Source organism: Engraulis encrasicolus, chromosome 18 (genome assembly GCF_034702125.1).
Source record: "Engraulis encrasicolus isolate BLACKSEA-1 chromosome 18, IST_EnEncr_1.0, whole genome shotgun sequence".
NCBI lineage: Eukaryota > Metazoa > Chordata > Actinopteri > Clupeiformes > Engraulidae > Engraulis > Engraulis encrasicolus.
Window position 1 is genome coordinate 39,737,396 of NC_085874.1, and position 14,573 is coordinate 39,751,968.

The 14,573-nt window shown below is 41.1% G+C and overlaps 1 protein-coding gene across 1 annotated transcript; it reads right to left on the reverse strand.

The window, feature by feature from the left end:
- Window positions 1-13,106, reverse strand: LOC134468234 (uncharacterized). The gene is made up of 14 exons (XM_063222176.1): window positions 13,007-13,106; window positions 12,014-12,040; window positions 10,069-10,242; window positions 9,056-9,207; window positions 6,912-7,007; window positions 6,426-6,501; window positions 5,228-5,388; window positions 4,886-5,018; window positions 3,201-3,371; window positions 2,438-2,589; window positions 1,357-1,452; window positions 825-900; window positions 326-486; window positions 1-183 (listed from the first exon to the last, which is right to left on the reverse strand). Exons 1-14 carry the CDS (start codon window positions 13,104-13,106, stop codon window positions 1-3), a joined length of 1,758 nt encoding a protein of 585 aa, XP_063078246.1.
- Between the last annotated feature and the right edge of the window lie 1,467 nt (window positions 13,107-14,573).

Consider the following 14,573-nt stretch of genomic DNA (forward strand, 5'->3'; position numbering starts at 1 on the left):
CTACGCCAGACGGAGGAGGGCATACAGTGCTGCCAGTAGCAGAGGCAGTGAGATTCTGGCAGTAGACTCGGCAGCAGAGCGGAAGACCGTTCGATCGTTGAGAGCCTGCACGGGGCGGAAGGTGTTGACCGCCAATGGTGAGCCGGATTTGTCAATCAGCACAGTCGTGCTAAAGAGGTCGACCTGTGGGGGAGGGGCAAATCAGATAAACAAATATTCATAGGCATGTTAGACTAATGCTTACCAAACTTTTTTCTGCTTCATGGGGTTCAAAATGTAAAATATTTTATTTGGATTTGCAGACGGTGGGCAAATGTCGACATACCAGATTTTTGCTGACTTTGATGGGTTCTTCAAAAACGGTCCAAACTACCGCCTCATTGCAGTCAGGAGTGGTAAGAGAGCCCAGATATCTGAAGTACTTGGTCAGGTCGACTCCATTGATGAGGTCATTCATGGAGATGCCCGTGATATTTGTGTAGGAATCTGTACGTGGAGAAGGGAACAACGCTATTGAGTATATAGCACATTTTTATTTGTCGTTGTAACAAGTGCAATGAAATTCAGCAGATAATTAAACAAATAATTAAGCTAAAAGATATTAGAAAAAACCCTCAAAAACCTCTAACACACATCTACATATCCCAACCACACACCCAAATACATGCAAATCTCAAACCTCACACACCCATCAAATATCATATTCACAGCCATACACATTTATGCTGTAGGTATGCAATTGTACTGATCTGTCATATTATAAAATGGAGAAAATATTAATTGAGACTGTGTGTATGCCTTGGCAATGGAAAGCACAGCCTTACTCTTTTCGGTGATAGTGGGCAGATGTGACGTAAGGGTCTTCCAGCTAGCTGGCTCGTCAGTTGAGTTTGAATCCACCTACAGTATTAAAAGACATCAAGACATACAGTAGGTAAATCCCATCTCTTTCCCGAACAAGCATCAGGTTAGACCTGTATAAACCGTCTTTACGTCAACTCAAAAATGTGGTCCTGTCGCTTACAACATATACCTCATATATCTTGCCATAACCTGTATTTCACCTTCTTACATCAGGCAGGGTTTTTTTTTTCAACAATAGCTGAAGGGGTACTAGGTAGTTTAACAGTACATTATTGCACACTAATTACTTAAGGATTTAGTCCTGCTCCTTACTTCATAAGGAGCAGGAGTCACCCAACAGTTTTTCTCTTCCTTTTAAGGGTGCAGACCAAAATATTGTAAAACTGAAAAATGAAAAAAGGTCACACCATGCATAGGTTTCTTTATTACACAGACGCGTTTCGGCCCTTTCAGTTTTACACTAATTACTTAAAACAGTATTGCACACAATACCTCAATGAAAAAGCCTAGGGCGGCCAGGCCAGTACCATCCTGCACGATGCTGGTTACATTTCCACCCAGTGAACTCTTGGCATTCACAATGTGCAACTAAGAGAGAAGAAAATATGACATTAGAATCAGTCATGACAAGTTCTTTAAAGTAGAGAATTGGGATTTTACAAGTTTTTCAGGGATAGAGCATGTCAAACACACCATGTGTAAGTCAGGTAAGGACATGCTAGACCATTACAGATAGCTTACAAATACTAGTGGTGTACACAATAATACAACAATAATCGATTCGGCGATGCAATGCAATGCGGGGCATGGACAATTCAATTCAATGCGGCAAGTGCCAGAATCGATGCAGCAAAGTTTCAATTAGGCCAACTTCCGTGGATATTTCAGGACCAAATTAATGTTAAATTAAATAAAAGTACTTCAAAGCCTTGAAAACTGCAAGACTGATACAGAAAACAGGCAATAAAATGTTGCTCAGTATCTGACTACTTGTATTGCCTCATCATGACTGATGAAACATTTGCTTTGCTTTCAGTAGAAATATAATGCATTGCAATGCGTCATAGAATTGAATCGAATCGAACCGAATCGAATCGCTACCTCCCGAATCGGAATCGAATCGTGAGGGCAGTGCCAATGCACACCACTAATAGCCCATTTAGTAGCAGTAGGCCTAATGAACAGGGGAAACTGCTCCTTTGGTCGTTTGGGTAGTTCAATAATACAACATTTGGGGAGAGTTAAGCTACATGTAGAGGTTTGGTAGAGAAAGCAAATACTTATGATTTGGGACTCAGCATAACATAGCTAGTTCATTGAGTATTAGCTTGTTGCATTTGGTTGGCTAAGCCAGTTACCGCGACTGGCAAACAACATCATCTGACCCCATGTTTATTTGATAAGGACAGGTACACATAATTTAGGCTATAGGCCTACAAACCCAACAGAATAGCATCATAGCATTTACAGCCTTGGCTAATTTCCAATGCCCGCCGTATAAATGAAGACCTCAACATATTGAAATTGCACTTGAATATTAGGTATTGATTTTACGTGAGGGTAAAGTCTATACCTCCATAGGATACTGCTTGCCATCCACGGTGTGCTCAGACCCGGGAACAGCGCTGGTGTTGCCCCAATGAATATGGAACTGCAAGGTGTCGTAGGTTTCAGACAGGTTACCACCACTCACACTCAGCAACCCACTGTTAAACTCAACCTTTACTAAAAGAGAGAGAGAGAGAGAGAGAGAGAGAGAGAGAGAGAGAGAGAGAGAGGGAGATATATACAGTATTAGGGAGAATAAGTGCCCCTATACAATCATCACACAATCATCATTGAATTACGTAAATGAGAGAGGATGATTTGCAATGGATGCTAGTTGTTTCCTTCATCACAGAAGGATGTAGGGCAGGGATGTCAAACTCAGGCCCGAGGACCAAATTTGGCCCGCGGAGCCATTTTATTCGGCCTGCGCATAGAATGTATATCACCATATTAGTAATATACAATCTATGGGCCCGCAAAATCATTTCAAATGTGTATTACAGTTGTCCCATACACCATTAATGTACAGCGTAACACAACCTGAACATGACATTTGCTGTATCACAGGATGTGCAGACACATTTGAACAGACAAATATGATGGGAAATACTGTATGTGAAATTTAACTATGAGTATGACGTGCATGCATGCACAATTGTAGTACATTTTTGAAAACAATTGTTGAGTGCGGCCCGTGACTTCGTTCCATATTTTGATTTTGGCCCTCAGTCAATTTGAGTTTGACACCCCTGACGTAGGGTGTCCATTGCAAAGGTGTAGCAAGTTACCTGTTTTGCCAGTGTTCTTGATTTTGGACATGGCTGCTGTGTTGTCGAAGCCAGAAAAGGTGAACTTCTCCAGATTCAAATCTAGCACAGTGTCGTTGCTGACAATGTCCACGGGCGACTGGCGATTTCCATTGCAGTAGGCCGCAAAGACTGTTGGCCATACCGGGGCATCTGTGATTCAGGAGCAAAAGACGGGTGAGAACAGCATGTGTAGCCTCATTGTGCAGATTACCCATTCACTTTTTGCTGACAACACTAACTAGATCGTAACAACATTATTGCTATGACATTACAAAGAGCCTTAAATAACAGATTAAGACTGGGTTATTGCAATTTTGGTGACATAATCCCAAGACGCAGGTTTGAGAAATGATCTAATCTTTGATCTTGGATCACACGCAGGCAGCATCATCTGACTTGAGTTACTGAAATTCCTCTTTGACAAGAGGTATGCAGACAAAGGCTTTGATATACAGGGTATTGGTTACGGGTAGTGCAACCTGAGCTCATATGTAAACTGCAATGTAGGTTAGAGCTGAAGTTCCTAATCTGTGGGGTCAGGACCCCCCAAGGGCGTCGCTAAGCATCCATGGTAGTTTGCGAAGCCCTCTTGGTTTTAGAAGAGTTTAATAATTTCACTGCAATTAATCAGTTAAATAAGTTGAATTCTGGAAATAAGCTACTAAAAATATTACACAGTGCACCTTCAAGAAAAAAGGTTGAGAACCACTCGTTTAGAGGTGGATAAGGGGCCTTTGCCCATGAATTGAATTTTATTGTTAAATACCATATGCCACACAGATGAAAGTTTTATGTGTTGAGTTTGTGTGCAGGTTTGCAAATCTAGGTCTGCCCATTTCACCCCTGCTGTATAGTGCAGAAGGGCCCGCCAATAAAAATAATAAAAAGAACATCTACAATATAATGGCATAATAGTCTCAAATAAATGATAGAATAGAAGAAGACCTGGGTTCTATCATTTTGGTGACAATCGGTTTACAGAGACGATAAGGAAGACTGGCCTATTTCTCTTATTCCCCTGCCGAGTGCGGTGCTCATATGTAATTTGTGTTTGTATGTCTGGTGTAGCCGGTTCATTTATGTAAAGGATAATAGCTAGTTGCCGTGCTGTTGCACCTCAGCTTCCTGCCTGGCAGTGTCTGTAGGTTAGCGTTTATGATGTGTGTCACTGTCACATTGGTATGGCAGGTACAAACTGTATGTTTGAACAACGCCCACTAAAACGAATCATTTTCATAAAACACGTCCAAAGTGTATTTGTTTTGGAATGTTGCCATGTGACAGAGTGCAATAATTACATTCCCTCAAAATGGGGCATCAAGACTGACATGGGGTTGCATGGGGTTGCATTAACTCCAGTGGAAAAAAAGGCTATTTGGCTCGACACCTTGTTTCATACTGTTATAATATCAGTGTTTTATAATGATGAATCAAAACGTAAATTTCACTTACGACAGGATGAATCGTGGTAGCAGTACTCTGTAAAAGATGTGAGGAGGTAAAGTTAAATATATATGTCAAACAAACACATAGGAATCACATGAATATAATTATTTATTATAATAGCAATAATAAATATTAAGTTTGTGTTATGAAATGAAATTTAAAAAGAGCACATACAATGCCTTCACAGACAGAAATATAGTGAAATTGAAATGTATTACCGATGACTGGGGATGAGGTTGGACTTTGAGAGACTTGTCTGCCATTGAGTGATTGCACATTTCGGAACACGTTAGTCATGAGTTCGGAAGCGGTGGTGTCCCCGATGCGCACCGAGTTGCTGAACAGGTCAATCTGAAACCAAGAGATTCATTAATTAACCCTTGCATCCAGTGGGGATCGCTAGTGATTATACTCCCTGTTTGCTGAAAGAGTTTAGCTACTTCACAATAGCGGTACAGCATTGCAAAGAGTCTTAAGTAACAGATTAAGTGAGGTGATTCAAAAATCTAAAAGAAATCATATGAGAGCTTTATTCATTTATTTCTGAAATATAGACTTACCAAATTTTTGCTGACTTTGACAGGCTCCTTGAATACGGTCCAAACTACCGCCTCATTGCAGGCAGGTGTAGTTAGAGAGCCCAGGTATCTATAGTACTTCGTCAGGTCGACCCCGGTGATGAGATCGTTCAAGGAGATACCGGAGAAGCTCACAGACTCATCTGTATGCCAAGACAAAAAATAATTATTCAAATGTACGAAATTGAGGAAACTGATTCAAATAACACAGGATGACATTTGAATTTTTCTTGTGCACACAATTCTTAAATCGGCACTTGTGAATAAGTCAATAAGACACTTTAACACAAAGCATAACTGGTTCGTGTGTGAAAGCAGTTTCATTTATCGATACCTAGAACGCTTTGGGGCAAACACATCTTTGCATAGATACCAAAATGTCAAAAAGCGGGTTCTGTGAGAAAAGAAAAGCCAGGCAATGGTAAAGAAAATAAGAAACTGAAACTGGTGCCACTTGTTTGTCTGGGAAAACAGGCCACGTCTGACACACTCTTTGATAATTTCTTTTGGTCTTTTACGACTTCATTGATGATAGGACAGTTTGAGAGGTGGACAGGCAGCGAATGGGGAGAGAGATGGGGAGGGGTCAGCCAAGGACCCGGGGACCCGGGGTTGGCCGCACGGCAGGCGAGTACCCTACAGGTTGGCTGCACGGCAGGCGAGTACCCTACAGGTTGGCCGCACGGCAGGCGATTACCCTNCAGGTCGGCTGCACGGCAGGCGAGTACCCTACAGGTTGGCTGCACGGCAGGCGAGTACCCTACAGGTTGGCCGCACGGCAGGCGATTACCCTACAGGTCGGCTGCACGGCAGGCGAGTACCCTACAGGTTGGCCACGGCAACTCTTGATTTGTAAGAATTTGCATTTGCATCATCCAGGTGTTGGATATGCTTCTTGTCTCAAGCCTAGTTCAAACTCCTCTTTCAGTTGCAGGACACGCAGGCCTACTGCCAGTGGGGGGTGGCGGCAGATCACAAACCCAAACAACCACCACGCCCCACCTCTCTTTAGAGCTGAAACGACCCCTTGCAGCGTATTTTCTACCAGGCTGAATTATTCGTTGTCCCCCTGCTGACAGTACGTGTCCTGCAACTGAAGGAGGAGTCTAGACAGACCTTTAGTGTGGAGTGTCTGAAGCCCTGACGAGAGAGAGAGATTAACCCGCCTCCATTCTCTTACCTTTAAGCGTAATCTTCTGAAGTTGAGAGGCAAGACTCAGCCAGCCTGCTGGTTCATCCGTTGTGCTTGAGTCCACCTATGACAACGTAGGCAATGCTTGAATAGACACAGATACGTACATCACCTTTTCCTCACTTTATTTTTCAGACTCAATCATAAACTGTTTGGGTGTGTTTGTACTTGATTTTTGTAGGCAGCCGTGTCTACACACTACATACAGTGCTGAGACAATAAATGAACAGTGTAACAAAATTATATAGGTGCTTGCTGATTTTTTTTTTTAATTAACCCCTTAAGACACGGCTTTATAAATTAGCTGTTACCAGAATGGCAATGACCAAGTCGTAATGTATAACTAAAGGCCCTGTGCACTGTCATAGTAGTGTAGTACTATAGTTGTTAACTTTCAATGTCTATTACAGCGTGCCACAGGAGGTACTGCGTGCATTAAGGGGCTACGGTGTCGTGTTGTTAGGGCTTAATTACCTCAATGAAGAAGCCAAGAACAGCCAGTCCTGTGCCATCAGCCACAGCCAGAGTGGTATTCAAATTCAGTGACCCCTTGACATGCACGATATGCAGCTAGAGGGATATGCAACAAACATATGAAAGAAAAGAAGGTTAAAGTGATACAGTCCCATTTTTAGAAATAAGCTCATATTAAACCTCCCCCTGAGTTACATGCTTGGGTTTTACCTTTCTCCTGTACTTTTAACCATTCTCCAAGTACGGCAGTGCAAAGTTTACCTCCAAGTTAGCAGTTAACATTGAGTCCTATGAGACCAGTTAGCCGCCAGCTGGTCTCATAGTCAATGTTACAGTTTTTCTCGATTGGTTTAGCTAATTTCTCGAAACTGAGATGACATTCTCAAAATAACACGGACAAATCCCCAAACCAACTTACAATTTCCCACAACAGAATGTCATTTTTCATTGCTTTCATCAAATATCAAATGTTTTGTACATGTCTCAAATGTTTAGTACATCTCTGCAGATGGATATGTACAAGTACCCTACAGTTGACACTTTAAGCATACATTTAGCACATTTTCCAAATAAATTGATCTTGCTTATCTAAACGAATTAGACAATTCTCAGTGTAATGGTTGCTCTCTCCAAAACATGTCAGCATGATTTCATTGTGCAAGTTATCATGCAAAGTAGTCTACATAATTGTCAAAACTGTCAAGGACATAATATTTTGAGAATTTCATTAAATAGTAAATTCATGACAGTGTTCAACAGGCGAGATGATATTGTAACTTTACTAGTTTGTAGACCATAATTTTACAACCATGTGTACTACAGTTTCCTCTTTTATTTGGCTGATTTCTTGACATTTTTTCAAACGACATTTTGGTTTGAACAATTGCTGCTTTGGGATTTGTCCATATTGAGAATGTTATCTCTGTTTTTAGAAATGAGCCAAACCAATGAGAAACCTGTAATATATGGGCATTACTTTCTGCATGTGAATTTACATTAAGGAAAGTTACTGATAAATGCCCTTGGTAAATTGTTTGTGTTGTCAAACTTCAGTGGTTTCACTCACTTTTTCATTTTTATACAGAGTCGAAATCTCTTAGCTGAACGTAGACAAAACATCTAACCATTTTGACTTGACAGTGCTCACACAATGGCAAAGGGACAATGTATTATGGGGGTACTGATGATATATGTGGGGAAGGAATTTAGGAATTAAGGAAGTTTTGACACACGGGTAAACTATTTTTGGAGTGATATGAGTAAGTGATGAGGATCCATGCAGTTATGCTGAACCATCCAGTTTATTTTGACAGAAGGACTACATGAATGCAAATGAGCCAAAGCAATTCAGAACGATCTATGCCATTTTTATGGTACTGACTATTTATGTGGGAGAAGGTTTAGTGCTGATGCAAGAATGAGCTGTTTTGGGAGGTATATGACATTTTGATAGTTATCTGAACTGTTGTGCAGAAGTGTAAGAATGTTTGGCCAAATGACCCAATGGTTATAAGAATGTCATCTCAGTTTCAAGAAATTAGCCAAACCAATTGATAAAAACTGTAACTGCTAGCATGGAGGTAAAACTTGTACCACCATACTCAGAGAACGGTTGACAGTACAGGAGAAAGGTAAAACTCAACTATTTAACTCAAGGGGAGGTGTAATATGCGTATGTGTATGCGTATGTGTATGTGTGCATGCGTCTGTGTGGTGTGTGTGTGTGTGTGTGCGTGTGTGTGTGACTCCGAGTAGCCTACTACTGTACCTCCATGGGAAATCGCTTCCTGTGTGTGTGAGTGTGTGTGTGTGTCTGTGTGCGCGCGTCTGTGTGTGTGTGTGTGTGTGTGTGTGTGTGTGTGTGTGTGTGTGTGTGTGTGCGCACCCGTGCATGTGTGTGTGTGTGTGTGTGTGTGTGTGTGTGTGTGTGTGTGTGTGTGTGTGTGTGTGTGTGTGTGTGTGTGTGTGTGACTCCGAGTAGCCTACTACTGTACCTCCATGGGAAATCGCTTCCTGTGTGTGTGTGTGTGTGTGTGTGTCTGTGTGCGCGCGTCTGTGTGTGTGTGTGTGTGTGTGTGTGTGTGTGTGCTCGCACGCGTGCATGTCTGTGTGTGTGTGTGTGTGTGTGACTCCTACTTCTCTACCTCCATGGGAAATCTCTTCCCGTCCACTGTGTGCTCCGAGCCTCCGACCTCACTCCCGTTGCCCCAGTGGAGATGAAACTGCAGCGCGTCATAGCTCTCAGACAGGCCACCGCCACTCATACTGGCCTTACCTGAGTTGAGGTCAACCTTCACTACAAGGGCAGAAAGAAAGAAAGAAAGAAAGAAAAGAAAGAAAGAAAGAAAGAAAGAAAGAAAGAAAGAAAGAAAGAAAGAAAGAAAGAAAGAAAGGTCATAGTTAGAAGAAGACAAAATTTGTAATGTTCTTCAAAGGATCAGTCCATCCTTTTTTGGTTTTAACTTAGGAAGGCAGCACGCCAAAACGTGTCTGTGTGATCATAGAAAAGAATCTATGCAGGGCGCGACCTTTTCTCACTTCTCCGTTTTACAATATTTTGGTCAGCATTGTCAAAAGAAGAAAAACTTGTTGAGTGAAGCCTGCTCTTCATGAACGTTTACTTGGTGAACATTGCGTTTCACTGTTGCTTCATCAGGTTCAGAATAAGCTGCCAAATAAACTACCAGCAAGGAGGACCAGTGTGCTGTGATTCATCCTTCCTTTACTTGGATCACTTTTACTGCACATCACCAGCACAGGGACTACTCTGCTTTAGATAGATAGATAGATAGATAGATAGATAGATAGATAGATAGATAGATAGATAGATAGATAGATAGATAGATAGATAGATAGATAGATAGATAGATAGATAGATAGATAGATAGATAGATAGATAGATAGATTGTTTATTGTTTATTGGAAAATTGTTCTGTGCCATTTTCATTTTCAGTGCATCTGATACAATTACGAAGACATTACAATAGACAAAAACACAATAGACAAACACAACAACCACCCTCCCCCTAGGACAAGAAGACAGGTTGACAAAAAACTCAACTTAAAAGCAGTAAATGCAGTATCCAAAGTGCAATGTGCTATTCAGTCTTACAGTTTGAGTACACCATTATCTGTCTGTAATGTCAAGTCAAGTTACCTGTTTTGCCTTTGCTGTTCGTGATCTTGGACATGGCGGTGGTGTCATCGTAGCCGCTGAGGGTGAATGCCCCCAGGCCGGAATCCTCCACAGCACTCGTGCTGACGATGTCGATAGGAGACTGCCGGCTCTTATCGCAGTAGTCGGGGAAGAGGGTGGGCCACTGAGCATCATCTGGTTGGTGGGGGGTAGTTTAGGTTAGTTTAATTTATTTGGTTTAGTTCAGCAGGGACCATGCACAAAAGACATTGTTTACAGAAGTAAAAAAAGATGGCTTGTGCCAGATTATAGCTATATAGCTCATTTCCATCTGCAGTCCCTGGACAGGTAAAACAAAATTAAAACACAGTAGCCTACATATTGTTGCTTGGAGAGAGGGGGAAGAAAGGAGAATTAGGCTTGATTACGCTAGATGAAAAAAAATATGTTGAGCCAACGTATTACAAAAAAGTAAAGCAACCTGTTGAGAGAGACCTGCTCGACTTACAAGTCCATGAGGTATTATTGCCCTACAAAGGCAAAGTGCAGTAACTACGCCACCATCGAAACTGAGAAAAATGCCTTCAAAGCCTTGGTATTAGGTTGGATGTAGTTACTGTGAATTTGACATAACAATGTCGCTCTATAAAGGGGCACATTTGGACCATTAGGCTTTGTGACAAGACAAAGGAGGTGATATGAAGAGTATTTTCAGATTAAACTGTATTTTGAAAAAATATGTAGTTACTGCACTAGAGGGCAATTAACTAAGCTGACTCGACTCTAAAAAATAAACCCCTCAGGGTGTAGAAGACAGAGGAATGAGTGAGCATTATGATGGCAATAAGCCAGACCATCTTGTGATGCTGTATGTGCATGTGTGTGTGTGTGTGTGTGTGTGTGTGTGTGTGTGTGTGTGTGTGTGTGTGTGTGTGTGTGTGTGTGTGTGTGTGTGTGTGTGTGTGTGTGTGTGTGTGCGTGTATGAGCAAAAGGTGCATTATGTACCTCCCTATACGTATACGTAAGGTGTGGCCATGTTTAAGCAACACCTTAAGACACATGGAGGCTTATGGCTGCTAGTTCCACAAGCACTTTCACTTACATGCTTTCACACACACGCTCACACACTGACGCGCACACACACTCACACTTTCCAACACAACACTCTGTGAAGCGTCCTTGGGTGTTTTGAAAGGCGCTATATAAAACGAAAGTATTATTATTAGTATTATTATTAAGTGAGTACATACATATGTAGCATACGTACACTTGTGCTAATTTAACGTAACTGCGTAGGCTACATTTGTGCTATGTTAACAGATTATCATAACGTATTGATCTAGAATAGATTACAATATTTCAATTATGTTACCCACATCCTTATTGTCCACTCATGATAAAGATTTTTTTTACAACAACATTGAAAGGTCTATGGTCATGAACAAGTTCAATGACAGCTATTGTAAAAGTGTTCTCCCCCCTTTCTGAAACTTCCAGTACCAAAATTAGCTTGAAAAAAGCTAATTTGCATCTTTGGTCCATGGGAGGGGGCTTTCAAACTAACACATATTAAAAACACACATTAAAACATGAACAATACATGTCTTTCTGTTGATCTTTCGGTTGTCGTATGCATGCTATGACGAGTGTGAAACCAGTGTCAAAACGGTGTCGTGACATATAGTCATGGAGTCATAAACATTATGTCAATGTCATTAACACTTTATGGTCATGAAAAAAATACGTTTTTGGGGATGTCTTTACTAAAAACCGAATGTCACATAATGATAACCGTATTTAAATGTTTATGACATGAACATAATGTTTATGACATGTTTATGACAGTATTATGACAATGTTATGCCCCCATCATGTCATACGCATGACACCTGGTTCAAATAAAATGTTACCGATCTTTCGTCTTGTTGAGCACACAATGACAGAAACAGCAAAGCAATCACTTACTGCAGCTTGGTAGGTGGTAGCAGAACTCTGCAAGACATAGAAATTGATTTTATTTACATGTTCATTATTTTGTTGCCTTTTTTATTCACATCATTGTTATCATTATTATTATGTTCTTATTTGTAGTCTTATTCATATCATCATTATTATCATTGACATTATTATTATTATTATTATTATTATTATTATTATTATTATTATTATTATTATAACAACACAATGCCAATTCATGAATCAATGAAGATCCAGGAAAGGTTAACGTACCCCCAGAGGCGCCCAAAGCAACAGGGAGAAAACAGGCAAGTACACAAATCACACCCAAGTCTCCCATCTACAAAAAAAGACATATAAAAGGTATACAGAAACATATAGCAGAGTGGTACAAAGGAGAGCAGTTACGTCAGTCACACATCATAACAAATTGAGTATTTCACTGATTCTTGACAATGTGGCTAAAACAAGTTTTAATTTTTAATTTTATTTTTAATTTTTTGACTTGACTTGACTTGACTTGACTTGACTTGAAAGAAAATAAGTTGTTCAAACCAAACGTATAGAGGTATATAGCCTAATCATAGATGGTCTTGGCTGTGCAGCAATACATTGGATCAACCTCCCCATATTTCAATTTTTTCAAGAACAACAAAAATAGTCTATTCGTTCTTACGTTACTTGACATGTTTTTACATTTTTTTAGAACCAGTGATTTGTATTCAAGAAGGAATTGCAAGTGATCCAAAATATCTGAAATCATTAAAATGCAACAAGAACAGCTCTTCCAAGCACTGGCAACAATGTGATAAATAAATCCTATAGTTTTTTTTTTTAATTGCCAGTTCAGAGTTGCAATCGTATTTAGTCTCAATGCTGGTCAGTCGAATTTCATACACCTGCTCTTACCTTTGGAGAGAGTCAAATCCTTCATACACTGGAAGGACGACTTGTCAACTTCTTGCCTCTATATAACCTGAAGTTTGTAGCAGACCAACGTACCTCCTCCCCCAGGGATGAGGGGGCATGGCTGCAGGTGTAGTCTCGCTGTTCCTCCCATCTTCAAGAAGCACCTCAGCACCTGTCCAGCAGGTCTATCCATGCGGCGCCATCAGCTGGGCTTATCAAAGTATCGGTGTAAGCATCTCACACACACATAGCTGCTCTAAGGTCAGCTACCTCATAGGTTAGTCCTGGAGCCATGCAGGACAGCCAATGGTGTAGCAAGGCCAGGGCCGGATTAAGATGGCCCGGGGCCCCTAGGCTACAGGTTGCTGTGGGCCCCCATGGAAAGCAAATTTCATTTCAAATTTACATAGACAGTGTCATAATTCCGAGCTAGGAATTAAGGATATAATTTCTACCAACTGTACTCAACAGAACAGATGACTTGCTCAGTGAGACATCTTATCATAATTCTGCATTTTTTTCACTTTTCACCAATATGGAGCCCCCTGGTAGGTGGGGGCCCCTAGGCTGCAGCCATATCTAGCCTGTGCATTGGCCCTGATCAAGGCTGCATTCTGATGGAGGGGCATCCATCTGCGTGAGAAGCAGGTTCATTTTACTCACTCTTGGCTGGAATTTCAGGTTCCTGAAACCCCCAGCTTTCTTGTGAAGCTTCTGGTTTAGCCCAAAAGTTAATTTACAGTAGTATGTGTCCTGACAGGGTGCGTGCGAAAGCGGGGGAGAGAGAGAGAGTGAGTGTGAGAGAGAGAGAGAGAGAGAGAGAGAGAGAGAGAGAGAGAGAGAGAGAGAGAGAGAGAGAGAGAGGGAGTGATCACTACCTCTTTAGATACTCTACTCTTTAGTTACTTCATTTTTAATTTATCACGTTTCTATTCATCTCTTTTTTCTTGATCACTCCGCTTTCATTTATTTATCTATACAAAGCTCTCACAGACAGACACAACTTAAACTAATGCACTTTCCCTTCCTTGCAATAAACTCTGTTCTCTGCACCTGGTGTGTCAATCATCTCAATTGTTGCAAGTCACCTCACTGCCACATGTTATATATTAGCCCAAGTCAAATGACAGCTTTGTGCATGCACACAGTAACAGCATGCTACACTTGGCCACAGGATTGCAGTTAACCATGCACTGGGTCTTGTCTTTCTGGTTTGTGGCATGTTCCCCCCAGCACCATACAGTATGTGTGGCCCATTGATACTAAGAATGGTTCCCTCTATTGATACTGAATAGGGGATACCTTAGGTTCTATTCTGAAGTGAAGCAACTGTGGGGGATGGGGCTACCCGTAAACCTGAAGGAAATCGCCAATTCCCATTTGTCTGAGACTTGAGCCAATGCATTTCCTTGACTATTCTTGCAGAGTCTCACAGTAGTTTCCCGTCAGTTTCGAACAAGCCAAATGTTTTTTCGGGTTGACCCTTCATTTCAGAGAGCTATTTAAATTGTTTAAATGACCAATGAGCTTTGTAAGTTGACTTGATTGACAGTTAGATTTTTGAAAATAATTCTTTTGATTGACAGTCAAATGCAACCACCGTCCAATCAGCGCTGGTTCTCAGCGTTGCTAAGGAACGAATGCGGACATTTAGTGAAAG

Excerpts from the sequence above, each read along its gene's own strand:
- LOC134468234 (XM_063222176.1), bottom strand. The coding sequence starts at position 13,106 with ATGGATAGACCTGCTGGACAGGTGCTGAGGTGCTTCTTGAAGATGGGA. Across the intron at positions 487-824 it reads GCCCACTATCACCGAAAAGA|ATTCCTACACAAATATCACG; the intron begins GTAAGGCTGTGC and ends CTCCACGTACAG. Across the intron at positions 184-325 it reads TCAAAGTCAGCAAAAATCTG|GTCGACCTCTTTAGCACGAC; the intron begins GTATGTCGACAT and ends CCTCCCCCACAG.